General features: G+C 40.7%; 3 protein-coding genes across 3 annotated transcripts; 1 reads left to right on the top strand and 2 right to left on the bottom strand.

Annotated features, from left to right (window-relative positions):
- Window positions 1-61: 61 nt before the first annotated feature.
- On the bottom strand, window positions 62-3,563 carry LOC311128420 (anthrax toxin receptor 2-like). Its single transcript, XM_084160543.1, has 9 exons — window positions 3,129-3,563; window positions 2,773-2,844; window positions 2,165-2,236; window positions 1,875-1,956; window positions 1,677-1,781; window positions 1,483-1,551; window positions 851-931; window positions 699-759; window positions 62-621 (listed from the first exon to the last, which is right to left on the bottom strand). The coding sequence occupies exons 1-9, from the start codon at window positions 3,251-3,253 to the stop codon at window positions 521-523; spliced, it is 768 nt and encodes a 255-aa protein (XP_084016669.1). The 5' UTR covers window positions 3,254-3,563; the 3' UTR covers window positions 62-520.
- A 1,329-nt stretch (window positions 3,564-4,892) lies between these two features.
- LOC311127401 (PR domain zinc finger protein 8-like) lies at window positions 4,893-7,101 on the top strand (the record flags this gene model as incomplete). Its single annotated transcript, XM_084159252.1, has 4 exons — window positions 4,893-4,922; window positions 5,055-5,288; window positions 5,437-5,662; window positions 5,903-7,101. The coding sequence occupies 4 exons, from the start codon at window positions 4,893-4,895 to the stop codon at window positions 7,099-7,101; spliced, it is 1,689 nt and encodes a 562-aa protein (XP_084015378.1).
- Window positions 7,102-7,482: 381 nt separating this feature from the next.
- Window positions 7,483-15,390, bottom strand: rasgef1bb (RasGEF domain family, member 1Bb). Its single transcript, XM_084160451.1, has 12 exons — window positions 15,108-15,390; window positions 13,105-13,302; window positions 12,506-12,628; window positions 12,256-12,393; window positions 10,856-11,071; window positions 10,555-10,629; window positions 9,804-9,896; window positions 9,531-9,633; window positions 9,125-9,396; window positions 8,747-8,870; window positions 8,358-8,430; window positions 7,483-8,249 (listed from the first exon to the last, which is right to left on the bottom strand). The coding sequence occupies exons 2-12, from the start codon at window positions 13,294-13,296 to the stop codon at window positions 8,219-8,221; spliced, it is 1,440 nt and encodes a 479-aa protein (XP_084016577.1). The 5' UTR covers window positions 13,297-13,302; window positions 15,108-15,390; the 3' UTR covers window positions 7,483-8,218.
- Window positions 15,391-15,603: the final 213 nt, after the last annotated feature.

Below are 15,603 nucleotides of genomic sequence, written 5' to 3'. Positions count from 1 at the left end.
GAGAGAGAGAGAGAGAGAGAGAGAGAGAGAGAGAGAGAGAGAGAGAGAGAGAGAGAGAGAGAGAGAGAGAGAGACAAAGAGCTGTGTGAGCTCAATGCCCTCTCAGTGAAGAGACCTTGTGTGTTGTGTTCTACATTAAGCAATAAGACAGATACAAGCTCCATGTACTCAGCTAGCTGCATAATGTTCCCTGACCTTACTAAATAAGACACTGTTCTGTTCTCTCTGGTTTGGCTAAATAGTGAAACCCAACATTCAGTCCATGCCCTCAGTACCTCATTAGTGTGGCTACATAATGAACAGAGTGTTGAAAATCTTTCCATGGGGACATTTAGTAGATTGCATCCTGAGGAACAGGATTGTTTGGTGTACAGCTACAAACGACTGTGGCATCTGGTAAACAGGAATGAATGTAGTATAACGCGATTAGGGGGGGTTATTGTCAATCTGCAGTCTTACAGTAGGTAGGTGTGTCAATATTGGAATGCAGAATATGATGCATTATGGAGCTTGGGGTATACTAACTGTATGTCTCCTGGTTGACAGTGAGAACGCAGATCACTCCATCCTGGCTCCTCCCACGGGTGAAGTCATATCCTCTCAGGACGATGTTGAAAGATTCTAGAATGTTATAGAGGGGCACAATGTTAGGATTTTCGGGCACAAACAAATAACAATGTTATTTGTTTGCAACGTACCATTCACACAAACACTAGTGGGCTCTATCCTGAATATTTCTGTGCAGGATTGCTTCAAAATCTGTGAAAAATATAAATAATGATAAGGTAAATGACATGGTGTCTTAACATTTATTTTGACATATTGTTGTATTTAATTATTCTGTCCTCACCAAATTCACAATGGTTTTGAGTGCATGAAATCCAGCCAGCACTGGGAATACTTGGTCTTTGCTGTCTGCAATGCCAACAAGCTGTAGGTACAGTATAAAAAAGCATATGAAATTACACAACATCTGAAAGTTTGTCTTTCCACATCTACGTACAACATAGCGCTCTTGCCCTCATTGTCTGTACATTACTCCCTCTCTCTGTTTTCTGTACATCTACAACACAGCCCTCCCTCCCTCTGTTTTCTGTACATCTACAACACACCCCTCCCTCCCTTGATGTTTTCCGGTCTGGTTTCAAAGGCTGATCTAATGTAATGAAACCATAACAGGAAGCAGGCTAGCATGATCCAATTAGATGATTACAGTACAACTGACTTCCTATCCAGACCGCTAACGCACTTTGAGACGGACAGACGATCAAATCATAAAACTGGTATGCTCATTTTTCTTCCAATATTATGGTACCCATTAGTAGTTCCAGTATGGATTCAACATGGACTTTGGTAGTGTTCAGAGATTTCAATGTAAACAAAATAGTGTATTGCAATGTGTGCATTTTGTGTGTGCTTCTGCAGCCTTCAATTGATAGAAAGGTGAGAGCACTGCAAAAACAGATCCTTAAAAACACTCACCTGGCTCTCATCAAAGTCTTTCACACCAACACAGTACACTCTCGCACCAAACTCCCTGGCAGTGTTTGCCTACAACAAAAAGAGAGGACAGCTAGATTAATTCATGGAAAATAGCTGCGTACTAGTCAAGAGTTCAAAGCACTTACAGTAAGTACTATTTTATTACTCATCACTGTTTAGTATAATGGTATTACCTCCTTTACGGTCAGGTCATAAGGATAGACTTCCAGTTTCCCATCAGTCAGAGCTATGATAATGCTGGATGACCGTGTGACCTGGGCCTTCATCTGCTCTGAAGCCTACATGGGGGAAGCCATGTTTTAATGTACAACAAAAGAGTCCAACAACAAAAAATATAAAGTAGAATAGAAAAGAAAATAGAATATGCTTACCGACTTCATGCCTTCGTGCATGTATGTTTCACCAGCCGGTCTGATTTCGCTTAACTTTTTCAAGCCTTCCTCTATTTCATATCTACAAAGAAATAGGAAATATGAATTTGCTATCTGAGAAATTATGATTTCCTGTGTGTGTGTGTGAAAGAGAGCGAGAGAGAGAATGAGAGAGAGAAAGAGAGAAAAAGAGAGAGAGAGAGGGAGAGAGAGAGAGAGAGAGAGAGAGAGGGGGAGAGAGCAAGACATGCTTGGTACTGTAATAAGTGAGAGAGTGTGGGTGTCTGTACCTGTCTCCAGTTAGTGGTAGAATCACCTCCGCTCTAGATGAGAAAACTATATAGGAAACTCTCATCCTCGGACTAAAACAAACAGGGGAAAACCAAGGGATGAATTGGATCAAACACCAAGAAGTTACTGGTCATTTTGTATTTAAAAGACTACACCCTTTGGGGCTAACCCTTTCCTCCTAAATTACAATTATACACAGTTGTTACCACAGCCAGCTGTTTCAGCCAAATGTTCTGGACTTAAATTTAGTACCCCACTATTATGTTTAAAAAGAATCCCACATACTGTATCCAAGTGTTCGGTGGACTTACATTTGATCAAATGCCTATTGCCTACTGCTTGAAAAGGATATGCCCCACTTTCACATGAGTGTGTTAACTACAGTTTATCTTTATTGATTCCTCACTGTGTAAATATCGTATGTCCTTGGTAAATCATTATTTGACTAAAATGGGCCCATTCTTCTGTCCCAGTCTTCTGTTTCATGATTCAGATTGTAAAGTTAACCATAGTACTGATAGAAAGTGATGTATAGTGTTCAAGGCAAGTTGCTCATTTCACCTCATACACAGAGCTTGGACCAGAGAGTATGACTTTATTCACTTACCTCACAAAGCGGTTGGTGAGCTGCTCCACAAACTCATAGATCTCTCCCCAGTTATCATGCACACTCCCAGACCTGTAGAGCACAGTCAGACACTCCCTGAACCAGAACCAAACAAACCCATACAAGGACTAGACAGACTGAAATAGATCTTGAGTCATTTTAATACTACTTACAGGAGTATTTTTCTACTTGTTACATATCTGAGTTTTTCCACACAAAACTTGATAAGAAAATGGTGCAATCTGACACCTGATATATTCTATAGAATCGTGTTCATTCAAGATACTTTACCATAAAAAACACAAGTAACTTCTATATCAACTACATCTTGCATTTAGTCTGTAGGCTATACTTACCTATCTAAAACGAAATAAATATCAAAAGCTCCATGGCAAGATGCCTCTTCGCTATTACAAAATAATGTGTTTAGGCCTATAAGAAAGGTAAACAGGAGTGCAATCCATTGTCCGTTGATGATCATTGCCTTGATAAAATATGTCCTCAATGGGTTTGCACATTGTACTGTACCACTGACTAGAGTAGACTACCTCACATGCGCTTTCTTCGTCTCGATAAAACAAGACTCAAAACTGATTCCTGATTTTCCAACGACAAAATTGAAAAGAAACGAACATGACATTTACGCGACATGTTAATGTATGTCTTTGTAAATACTATTTATCGTCCTTGCCACTTGTTGGTAACTATTTAATTTTCTGAATTGAGAGAATAAAATGAGTTGTGGCGTATCGCTTAGAGGTTTACCGCTGTTACAGTACTGTCCCATCTGAAGCGAGCATGCGCAAGAGAGCCGAACAGATGCAGTCGAGCGCCTTTGAACCCTATTGCACCCTAACAGGGTTTCCCAAACTCGGTCCTCGGGCCCCCCCTGCGTGCACATTTTGGTTTTTGCCCTAGCACTACACAGCTGATTCAAATAACCAACTCATCAAGCTTTGATTATTGAATCAGCTGTGTAGTGCTAGGGCAAAACCCAAAATGTGCCTGAGGACCGAGTTTGGGAAACCCTGTACTACACATTTTTTAAATACATTTTAGTCATTTAGCAGAAGCTCTTATCCAGAGCGACTTACAGTTAGTGAGTGCATACATTATTTGTATTTATTTTTCATACTGGCCCCCCGTGGGAATCGAACCCACAACCCTGGCGTTGCAAAAGCCATGCTCTACCAACTGAGCTACATCCCTGCCGGCCATTCCCTCCCCTACCCTGGACCAATTGTGCGCCACCCCATGGGTCTCCCGGTCGCGGCCGGCTACGACAGAGCCTGGATTCGAACCAGGATCTCTAGTGGCACAGCTAGCACTGCGATGCAGTGCCTTAGACCACACCACCAACATAGTGGGCGGGGAGGGGGTGACAGCAGGTGACACAATATTTTGTTCAATATGAAAAATGTATGGACCTATTTCAGTTCAACAACCAAACTTTATTGGAGCTTGACATATTAGTTATAGCCAAAACCATTGAAAAACGTGGATTTTACTTTTAATTTCACATACTGAAATACAAATATTGTTTGTTTGAAAACTTAAATTCAACAGATTCTGATGTCCTTGTCATTGTGCACGTGACAAACAATGTGGAATTCGCTCATTAGGCTACTGTGTGGAGTGAATTCCAGAATTGTAACCCATCAATGAGCCAAGGTTTATCTATAGCCCGAGGAGGATACAGAAAAGTGCATCACTCCATTTACCGTACATACACTCGCGTTTATCGTCGTGGCCCCGGGGCATGCTTGCACACCAGAACATGACCCGCCGTCACCTAAATACACTATATTTTGTCCCTGTTGGAAATTGGTTTCTACTTGCACTGGCTGTCCACTGATACCCATGACCTCTTTAGACTGTCCATCCACGCACCGACACTTTCTGATTGTCAGAGATCATTAATATCACCCATCTAACAAGAGGATAAAGGAGGGGCTGCGAATTGTCAAATCTCATTGTGCAGATTAGACTAGACTATAAAACCAGCTCCTCCAGTCGACCAGTCCCATGGCAGGTATTGGTGGGCATCTACAAGACACGATACACTGTATAATACAAGCAGGGACAGTGCAAATAATAGAAGCGCAGATCTTATCGCCGAAATGTTGTCCACCGCTCAGCTGTTTGCAATGGTAAGTATTGTTTTGGATTTAGAGCTGTTTTACACACGTTTTTTGGCGGGCATTATTCAAAACTAATTTTCGAATTATTTATTCTTCATTGGCAGCCTAATGATATGAATTCTGATGTTATCTGGTTCTCAGGAGACCCTGGAGGCAGATATTCGTTCCAAACTCGTTTGGAACACAGAGGCGAGAGCTGCGCAAGTTGCGCAACGATGGATAACGGAAATTTTTACGCGTGTCCACACCACCTGCGAAGTTCCTGAGCACGCCGTTTTTGGACCATGTGAGCTGAAACACACCTCGGTTTATGACAGCATCGCCTTCATCGCTCTCAAGTCTATGGACAGAAAAACGACACCATACATTTTAAGGGTGAGAACATGGACTTAATGTGTTCCAAACGAATGGCTGGCCTGTATCTCATGCCCGCATAATTGTCTAAAATTCATCGAACCTTTCAGCTAGCAAAATGCTGTATTTTACTTGTTTTTGTAAGACCTGTTTCTATTTGGCTACACAGGTGAACACCTCAGCGCACAAAATGGCCACTGACGGTCCGATGTGGCTGCGGCTCGTCCAGTCAGCCCGCAGCAGTGAGGAACAGAACCTGGAGGCCTATGTGAAGAACGGACAACTGTTCTTTAGAGCCCTCAGGACGATCCAGAAGGAAGAGGAGCTTTTGGTGTTGTATGGGAAAGACCTTGCCAAGCTTCTTATACTGAACCCATTGCAGATGCGAAGCAAAGGTATACATACTCTATGAATGTGTTATTACATGGTAATAAAATATGATGTCTTACAATATATAGATAGATATTATTCATAGCAATTTTCATGATTTAAATACTGACTGCAATTAAATATTAAACAGCAAAACTAGATTTCGTCAATACATTTGTACAATTCAAAGACTATTGGCAAAGTTTTATGTCATGCAATATTGGCAGAATAAAGTGATATTAATCCATATCCATCTTTATAACCAGGTGCTGGTCCGTACACATGTACAAACTGCATCCAGGGCTTTGAGTCTGAGTTCCCCCTCCTGGCACATTGGAGATTCCTTTGCACACAGAGACAACCAAACAGCCACACCACCAAATCTGGTCAAGACAACACCAACCACTTGAAACCTGACTCCCTTCCTATTCATGCCTTCAAACTGAGTAATCCAGAGACAAGTCCACAGGATGGAAAACCTGCAACAGACTTCCACAATCTAGCCAGGGATATGGAGAATACCAGTAATAAGACAAGCTTGTCTGGTACCAGGCCAGCAGGGAGTACCTTCAAAAGGAAACACACGGAGGAGGATAGGAATAGCCCCCAGCCTCTAGTCATAAAGCAGGAACCACTGGAGAGAGGTTACTGTACTTTGAACATGAACCAACAACCTATCCCCGTCTCCTGTCACCTGCCCACCAATATAATAAGGAACACCTTCACTGAAGACAGAACCACTCAACTAAAACCACAACTGAAGACCTCAGGGCCTGAAGACATCAGATCCAACCCACAGAACCAGAGCATTCAGCCAGGTAGTGGCCCAGCAGTGGAGCAGAGAGACTCAAAGAAGAATGCTCTGAAAGACACAGAAGCTCTGTCTCCATCTTCATCCCGCTCTGAGGAAACCTCCACTGACTCTCCTCCTGTCACCTCTGCCTTCAATCAAGTCTCTGTCTCAGAGAACAGTAGAAGTGCCTTCTCCCAGCCCCCACGCTCTGTTCCACTTCCCCAGACTACCCCCCTGCTTGAGAGGGCTAAAACCTCCATCACTACTCCCACTACTGATCTCCACAGACCTGTGCTGGTCCAGGGTGTTTTGAAACAGAGGCACCCTCTCTACAGCCCAGCAGCTCTCTGGCCCAGGACCCCAGGGAGACCCCTGCAGGTCCCGATCCCCCCCTCCCCGGTGCTCCTGTCCCCTTCCGTCTCACGGCTCTCGCCCCTCTGCCAGCCGGCTCAGAACTGGTGTGCCAAATGCAACATCTCCTTCCGACTGACTTCAGACCTGGTGCAGCATATGAGGTCTCACCACAAGAGGGCGCTGGATGCCACAGGATCTGTGTGTGGGGTGAAACAACAGCATCACAGGGAGAGGGAAGAGACGCTCAAGTGTTCAATCTGCAGCGAGGTCTTCAGACAACGTCATCACCTCGCACGACACTTGACCTCTCATACATGAGTTCAGTGAGTTCTTATCATTAGTAAGATATAATATTCATATTGATGAAGATACTAATGGGGAACTAATTAAACACATTAACTAACTATTATGTTAATTATTATAATGTACATTAACAATGCAATGACGTTTTATTTGAAACATATATGAGTCTGCTTATGTATAAAGCATAATTTCTTCCCTTAGAAGTAGTTTAGATTTTTCTCTCAATTCTGTAAAATGTGACATTTTTTGTATGCCATTTATTTTCCCATTCTTTTACAATAAATTCTTGTTTTTCACATGAATTACAATAGTTTCGGTGTGGATGTGACTTGACTGTAAGCTTAGTTGTGAACACTAGATGGCGCTAGAGTGATATTTACAGAGACAGAAAAAACTCACCTTTAAATGTTCTTTAATTGTTTTTCAAAATAAAAATATACCTCTTATTTCGCATAAGAACTTAATGTAGAGTACCCTGATAAGTAACACATTGGGGTGGCCAAACAATAAACACATACATGATACAAAACCACATAGTAAAAAAAGAAGAGAATACATAAAACATTCATAAAAAGTAATAGCTGTAAGGTAAACAAACACATAATACAATTTAAAAAACAGAGTTAACTATTCACCGCTGGCTATTCAGTCATATTCATATTCCTTTCACCAAAGATGAGATGAGTTTCGAGGTTTGTTTTTTGTATCTTTTAAGATTCATCACAAATATGTAAGTAATTCATTCCTAACATATGCAAAACACACTATTTAGTAAGAACAAAAACATAAAAGAAATAGCTTACATTAAAAGAAGACTGAGCAAGCCAACCAGCAACAAGCTCATTACACTTCAGAATGACTACTTCAGAAAAGCATAGAAAATGATCAGTAACCATTTCGACCCATTGGTATAAAAAAAGAACAGTAATACTGTGTGGGTAGACACGTTACAAATGAGTCATCTGTCAATGTACAGTGCGAGAGGCAAGATCTTCAGTTCTTCAGCCATGGAGGGAGGCATCCTTTGTCTGAGTGCTTTGAACACTTCTTTCTCCCATCTTTCTCCATTCTTTCGAGAACCTGTCGAACTTGAGCCTCTTTAGCTGGGATGGAATATCACCCAGACCACCACTCACCGATGCTCTCTGTGAAATAGGGATGACCTGCAATATAGGACACATAATACAATGGTTTGAAATAAAAACAGTGCACCATGTATGAGTACAAATCCATGTGTAAAGTCAAGTAAAAAATCAAGTCAAGTTACACACCTGAGAGACCTGCGACTGTCCTTCTCCATGTGGTTCTCAGGACCTTCGCTCTCGTAGGAGGCCAAATGCAGCTCTGGAGAAGCGACAAAGAGAAAATACATTACTAACACTGAAGCCAATGTTATAAGATGCAGTACTGATTATAGTAGGTTTTGTACTTTTTACAGGAGAGTGGACTTTCATCCTCCATTTATATGTTGTATCCTTTATTTAGACAGTACAGAATTAGAAAGGGAGGAGATACAGTAGGAATTGTGGACGACGTGGGGAGTACACATGTGCAAACAGCCAGGTCAGGTGTGGGTACCACTAGACCACAGGCGCTGCACATTTTGTACTGTTCTAAATAATTAACATCTTAATGTAATGTATCTGTGGACACCACTCACCATCCTCGGTGAAGACGGGCGTTGTGACGAGGTACTGGAGAATCTTCCTGTCTCTCTCGAAGGGACACGTCACCTGACGCCACACCAGGAACTCACTGACCTGCTTCGCCAAGTCCCACAGTTTCTATAGAGAAACAGGAAATTAACATTCATTGAAATGAAAAATATTGACAACAATGTGTTTTTCACCTGCTACTTAAACACAAAAAGCCAATTTCCTGGACCCAGATGGAGCCTAGTCCTAGACTAAAAATCTATTTCAATGGAGATTCACCACTGAACATGCGCCTTAGTCGAGGGAAACCAGTACAGTAATAGTCTTGTCATTATTAGTAATACAGAGCAATAATGCATTTACTGTACATTACTCAGACTCACTTCAAAGTTGACATGACCGTTGGGTAGCCGGCTGGCACATCCTTCATTGAGGAAGTAGATATCCTTGATTAGAAGGCTGAAGAATGGAATGACTATCTTCTCCTGGTTGCTGTGTGCTGTGATAGATCTCTGGGTGGCTCCTCGCAGGGCAGTACGGTAGTTACTGAAGTTACTGGAGGGGTCCATTTGGTGCTCCAGTATGTCAAACTTGTCTGTGTTGACTTTGCTCCAGGTCTTCTTCAGTCGAGACACAGGACTCATGTTCATTCCAGCTGTGGGGAGAGGAGAGCAGGTTTAGGGATCAATTTCATTTCAATTCAGTGAATTCAGGAAGTAAACTGAAATTCCAATTTCTATTGTAGAATAAAAAATAAAAAACATTCTAGAGCCATGTATTGTTACTTACTGATGATAGCCATGAGTGAGTTGAAGTTGCCGATGTTGAAGCATTCTCTGGCCACGTCTATGAAGAACTCCAAGGCCCGAGCTCTGTGCTTTTTCTTCACTGGCTGGAAGGAAGAAAAACAGGAAGCCATTGGAACAGTGTGAGAAAGAAAGGATAACAGACACAAGGGAGATAGGGAAATAAGGTAGACGGAGAGAGCATGATAGTAGACGAGGGAGAGAGATAGAGACAGAGAGAGGGAGACAGAACGTGAGAAAGAAAGAGAGCACCCACCATACAGATTTCAGTTGCCACCAGGTAGCTGAGTCTGTTGAACCAAGCTACATAAGCCTCCAGGTTAGTGGTCTTGCGTTTTCGAAAGAAACTCTGAGGGGAAAGACAGGTCAAGGTTACTTTTTTACTAGTATGATGTCCATGATGGATCTGTTGTTGTTGGAGCATTTCAATACATTCTGTTTCTTTTCTTGTAAAATGTATCTGGGCTAGAGTTGTTTCTCCCAGTCTGTTCATGACTACTTGTTGTGATGTACTCTGTTGATAACTCTTAACGGACTTACACAATGAAGTCAGCCACAACCCATTCAGTAGCCTCACCATAATGACTGACAGAAGGTAACCAGTGGAAGGTAGTGGACAATGTTATGTGGAAGGTAGTGGATACTGTTATATGGCATGTAGTGGACAATGTTATGTGGAAGGTAGTGGACAATGTTATGTGGAAGGTCGTTGACAATGTTATGTGGAAGGTAGTGGACAATGTTATGTGAAAGGTAGTGGAAAATGTTATGTGGAAGAAATTGGACAATGTTATGTGGAAGGTAGTGGACAATGTTATATGGAAGGTATTGGACAATGTTATGTTTGAAGGTACTGGAAAACATTATGTGGAAGGTATTGGACAATGTGGAAGGTATTGGACAATATTATGTGGAAGGTAGTGGACAATGTTATGTGGAAGGTAGTGGACAATGTTATGTGGAAGGTATTGGACAATGTTATGTACAAGGTAGTGGACAAGGCCTACCTTATGGTTGTCCAGGGGATCTTTCACACCAAAGGCTTGAATGAACTCTTCTGGTCCGATAAAACTCAGTCTGTCCTAGAAGTGGAATTTAAAAAAATATAATAAGCAAATATTTCTAAAGCAATACTGTATTTCTAACCGTACAGTACATTAATTGATAGATCATGGGTACTCTGTAGTGACTTCTTCTAATCAACACTCAATTCTAATGATCAAAACGGCCATTGAGTTTGAACTTCTCTGAACACCACATATCATGAATACAGTACACAGTATGATCTACAGTATGTTCTCTCCTCACCAGTTCAATGTGTGTGAGCTGCTGGGCTAGAATAAAAGCATCATCACTGATGCTCAGTACGTCACTCCTTTGTCCGTTCTGCTGTTTGGTCTTCAGAGCACTGGGTCTCTCGGCTGCGGAGGCATTGAGTGTGGCGATAGCCTCCTCATACTGACCCAGGGCTGCCAACCTTCGGATTAACCGCTGAGTCATCTGCTGCATGGCCCTCCACGAGTACTGATATAAAACAACATAAAGAGAGATCAATATACTGTATGTATTGTATACAAGTGAATCGTTTATTTCCAAAATGCTATATCCACAAATTTTTCACATTTGTGTTTTTTTTTCATCAGAAATAATTGCTTATGAGTACCTTCATGTGTGTGTAAAATATTACTGTTCTCAGATTTTTTATTCATGGATTTTAGATGTGTATGAATATATATTTTCTTTTTGCAAAACGCTATATATCCATTGTTTAGCTCGAATGGGACGTTCATGTCCTACATATTTGACTTTGATATGTGGTTGTCTCACCTAGCTATCTTAAGATGAATGCTTTTACTGTAAGTTGCTCTGGATAAAAGCATCTGCTAAATGACTAAAATGGCAATTGTAAATGTTTTACATATAAATCTCATACTACTGTATTGATTTAGTTTATACATTTTTTTGTTGTATATATTGATGTCACAAATGTATAATTTGTACATTTCTTTATAAAAAATGTAGTTATTTGTTACATTTTATGTAGTTATGTGTTACTTGTTATTTATTTCTCTGCGAGTGAGGGGGATATATAGCATTTAGCAAAAAACAGTTATTTGTCTATCTGAAATGAAACCATCAAGAGATAGATTTTAATACATGTCTGTAATTGAACCCATGCCATGATTAGATAGTGAAAAAACACACCAATCTCTTTCATAATTTCTTGAAACAATGAAAGCTAATTTACCAACATTTCTGAAAATGGATATATAGCGTTTTGGAAACAATCTCTTCAAGTACTGATATAAGACAACATCAAGAGAGAGAGAAATCCATATCAAGGTATATTTTTTATCTGTGCTGATATAATGACGAGGGTGCTGAGTTCATTATCGAAGTCTGAAACTTGTGAACTTGTGGGTGTGTATTCTCACCTCCTACGCTATCTATGCTGATATAAAACATATGACCCATGGAACACACAACACACACCATGACGTACCACAAGTGAACATATAACACACCTAATGATATAGGACTATCAGCACAAGGCAGCAGTTCACTTCATCCTTGATCAAGCTCAATTTGCGCTAAATAAGGTGTCTGATGTCAAACTCAACCATAACTGGTCAAATCAAATGTCTGATGTCATGTCTATTGTCATCTCTAATGAGTCAGTTAGTCAGAGGTTATATCAGGGTACTGACCTCATCTCCTCTGGTCAGATGATGACTCATCTCTTTCAGGCAGCGCATCATCCTCTCATCTCTGAAGTCATAGGGAAATGTCTCCGTCCACTCTGTCAGCAGCTGCACGATCTTTGGAGCGACGTCTCGTATTCTGATCTGAGGACAGCAAGGAGAAAGATATGCCAGTGTTAGACAGACTGTAAAGAGGTGGTGTCCACTCTTGGTTGTTTAAAACTACTGTATCTCTGTTTGTGTGTGTGTTAGACACCTTATCAAGCAGCAGGTCTCCAGATCTATGCTGCTCCACACACAGGTGACACACCCGAGACATGAGCTCATACGGGTGGAGGAAGAGACGGGAACTCAGCAGGAAGGTGAAGACGTACGACCTCTGATGGAGAACAAGAAAAAATATCATTAACATCAACTCACGTTGTCGTCAACCCAACACCAACCGAGCACAATATGGCACATTTCCTGCTGTTCAATGGTCATTTCAGTTAATGATATATACATTCTGAGTGAGTCTACCCATTTGTTCTTTAGGAATATAACGTATGGACTTAGTACACAACCCAAAATATAACTGTAGCCTATTTGGCATAACAACAGGTTGTATTATTCCCTTGTTTATGTTTTTGTTGTTGTCATTAGAGTCCCCTTGATAGAGCATTTTGGACCAGAGATAACAACACACATCAGAGTAGTAGTCCACTGTACAGTACAAACATTTGCTCTTGAAGAATATACAAGTTAAGCCTTATGAGCTTAACAGTCTTCCCCTTTCATAACCCCAAATATGTTTGTATGATTACATTTTTTATATTTTATGTTTTTGTTGTTTGTTGGACCAGAGATAAGACTCACGTCAGGGTAGTAGTCTACTGTGGGAACTAAGTGTTGTATTAGGGCCTCCAGGGAGCCCGAAACAAGACTGTTGTCATGGTAGCACATGTCCCCGTAGCTCGCTTCCATGGGCTGGTGGTATTTGTGCAGATTGTTGTTGTTGTTGTAAGGGCTGGGGCTGAACTTGCCAGTGTATGGTGTCGTGGGAGGCATAATGACCTGTTGAAGAGATTGAAAATATAAAAACAATGTAAAATCTTTGTTCTTCTCTTAAACTCATAACTAAACACATTATTTTTTTCTGGTTTCAACTGAATGTTATTTCCCCAAGAAACGTGTGTGTGCATGTGTGTGTGCGTGTGCATGCGCTTGTGTTTATGTGTGTGTGACAGGGAGAAAAGCTGTAAAAAACAGTAATAATTGATGTAATAACTACCGTCAGTGTGTGATAAGTTACCCTAATGTTATTTACCCACTACTCCTGATTTTAAGTCTACACCATGCTGGTTGTAAGCCTGACTATGCCACTGTCTCATGTCCTTACTCCTGCTGAGTCTTCTACATTCTGGTAACCCTGTTTATGCCACTGTCTCATTCACCTGCCATCCTGGCACATCCCTTTTCTCTCCCTGCTGGCTTCCTTAACACCGTTAAGAGATTAAAGGTACTTTATTCTTTAGTCTGGACAGACAGACAGACAGCGTTAATGACGGCGACCTGCTACAACAGGAGCTGATGATCTACCACACAATAGATGTTTTCAACCAATCACCAACTAGCATTACTACAACATGTACCCCCCCCCCCCCCCCCCCACCAAGTAAGGATAAGGCCTACTAGAGCCTACTACATTTGAATGAAAGTGACATTCTCTGACTGACCAACAGGCTGACATTACACTACAGCCTGGCTGGGGATGAATAGGTTCATACGGGTTACGTGGAAACAGATAAGAACCTCTTCTGTCTGATAGAGAAGCAAATATACAAGAGTTATAAAATAAAACAGCTACATTATACTGTATCGATCTCGGATATAATGTCCAATAAGGGTGGATACTGTTAATAAGACGGAAGGAATAAGAAACCTCATGTCCCACCCTGTTTTGTCTGTTCCATAGCCTAGAAAAATAAGAACTGAACATCTGATAGAGAAGTAAATGTCATAAAATAAGATGGATATTGTTTCTAAGAAATCTCATTCACACACATATCCCACCCTGTTTGTCTGTTCCCCAGTCTACTGTAACAATCTAACCATGTAACTACTGTACTGTACTGTAGCCCAGACAGGATAAACACAACCCAACCCACACCACTGGCACTGTTTATTACTCTTGACTCATGCGCTCTTATTATGTGGGAAGCGCCTTGCCTTCCATAGAACTCTGTTGGGCTGAACCACACTCAGTCATAACACTAGTGAGTAATGAAGGTTAATGCATGCCAGACAAGTAATTATACAGGCCATGCTGCAGACTTGAGCAAAACAATAACACAGTTAAAGTCTATTTAAAGCTTCACATCACATGAAATTATATCAGATATGAGTGTCTGGGATTTATAAAGGTGCTTATGGAAATATTTTTTGTTTGTAAAAGTCAAGATCTGTCATCATTAAGTAAAAGTCAAGATCTGCTATCTTTAAGTTGTTTTTGCCTTCACTCAAAGTGCAACCCTCAAAGCACTGTCATTTATAGGTCAAATGCATTACTTAACACTTTTGTTTTGAAAGTTTCCTTGTTACAAATAATCATGCTCACAGTGAACACACAGATAGATGTAGGATCTTAATTTGAGCCAGTTTGCTACAGTATGAAAATAATCTTGCAGCAACAGGAAATGTTAATTATTTTGTGGATTATAATTAATGGACATTTATACAATTCATACAATTTTCGTTAGGGCATTTTAGTGGAAATTACAAACTTTAGAAGCCTTTTTAAACCTTAAATACACTACGAATTCTCAGCAGCAAAATAGTGATCAAATTAAGATCCTACATCTGTATTGTGATCAACTTACCCCAACTAGAAACACATCCGAATTGTAACGGTATAAAAATTATGTACACTATTTGTAACAAATAAAACGATTCCAAGTCTTTGGAGAAAAATAAGCAGATGAAAGAAAATAATCCTTCAAAGATATTCCTTGGAAATAAGTGCAAAATGCACACAAATAATAACGATCAGTGTTTTCAGAGCATGAAATTCCTATTCGTAAAGTCCATCCATTGTGTCTGCACGTCACGATCCTTTGAATGAGAAGTCATTTGAAACTGCGACCACGACCAGCCGTATTCAAATGACTTGCAGAAAGCCGCGAAACACAGCCTATAATAGGCTTGGAGGCGGATACTTCTTCTTGGAAGTAAGCCAATCACAGGGAAGGACCTGAAAAATCGAAACGTTAGAGCAATCTCATTGGTCGGTTTGCCATCCATCGATTCTCTTTGAACGACATTGTATCATACTGTTCCATGAAGATATTTTGTGAGAAGGAAAAAGGAACATCTAAT

This window comes from Coregonus lavaretus (assembly GCF_964263955.1).
Source record: "Coregonus lavaretus genome assembly, chromosome: 4".
NCBI lineage: Eukaryota > Metazoa > Chordata > Actinopteri > Salmoniformes > Salmonidae > Coregonus > Coregonus lavaretus.
Note: the sequence above shows the minus strand (reverse complement) of the source record. Positions and strands in the feature narration are given on the sequence as shown.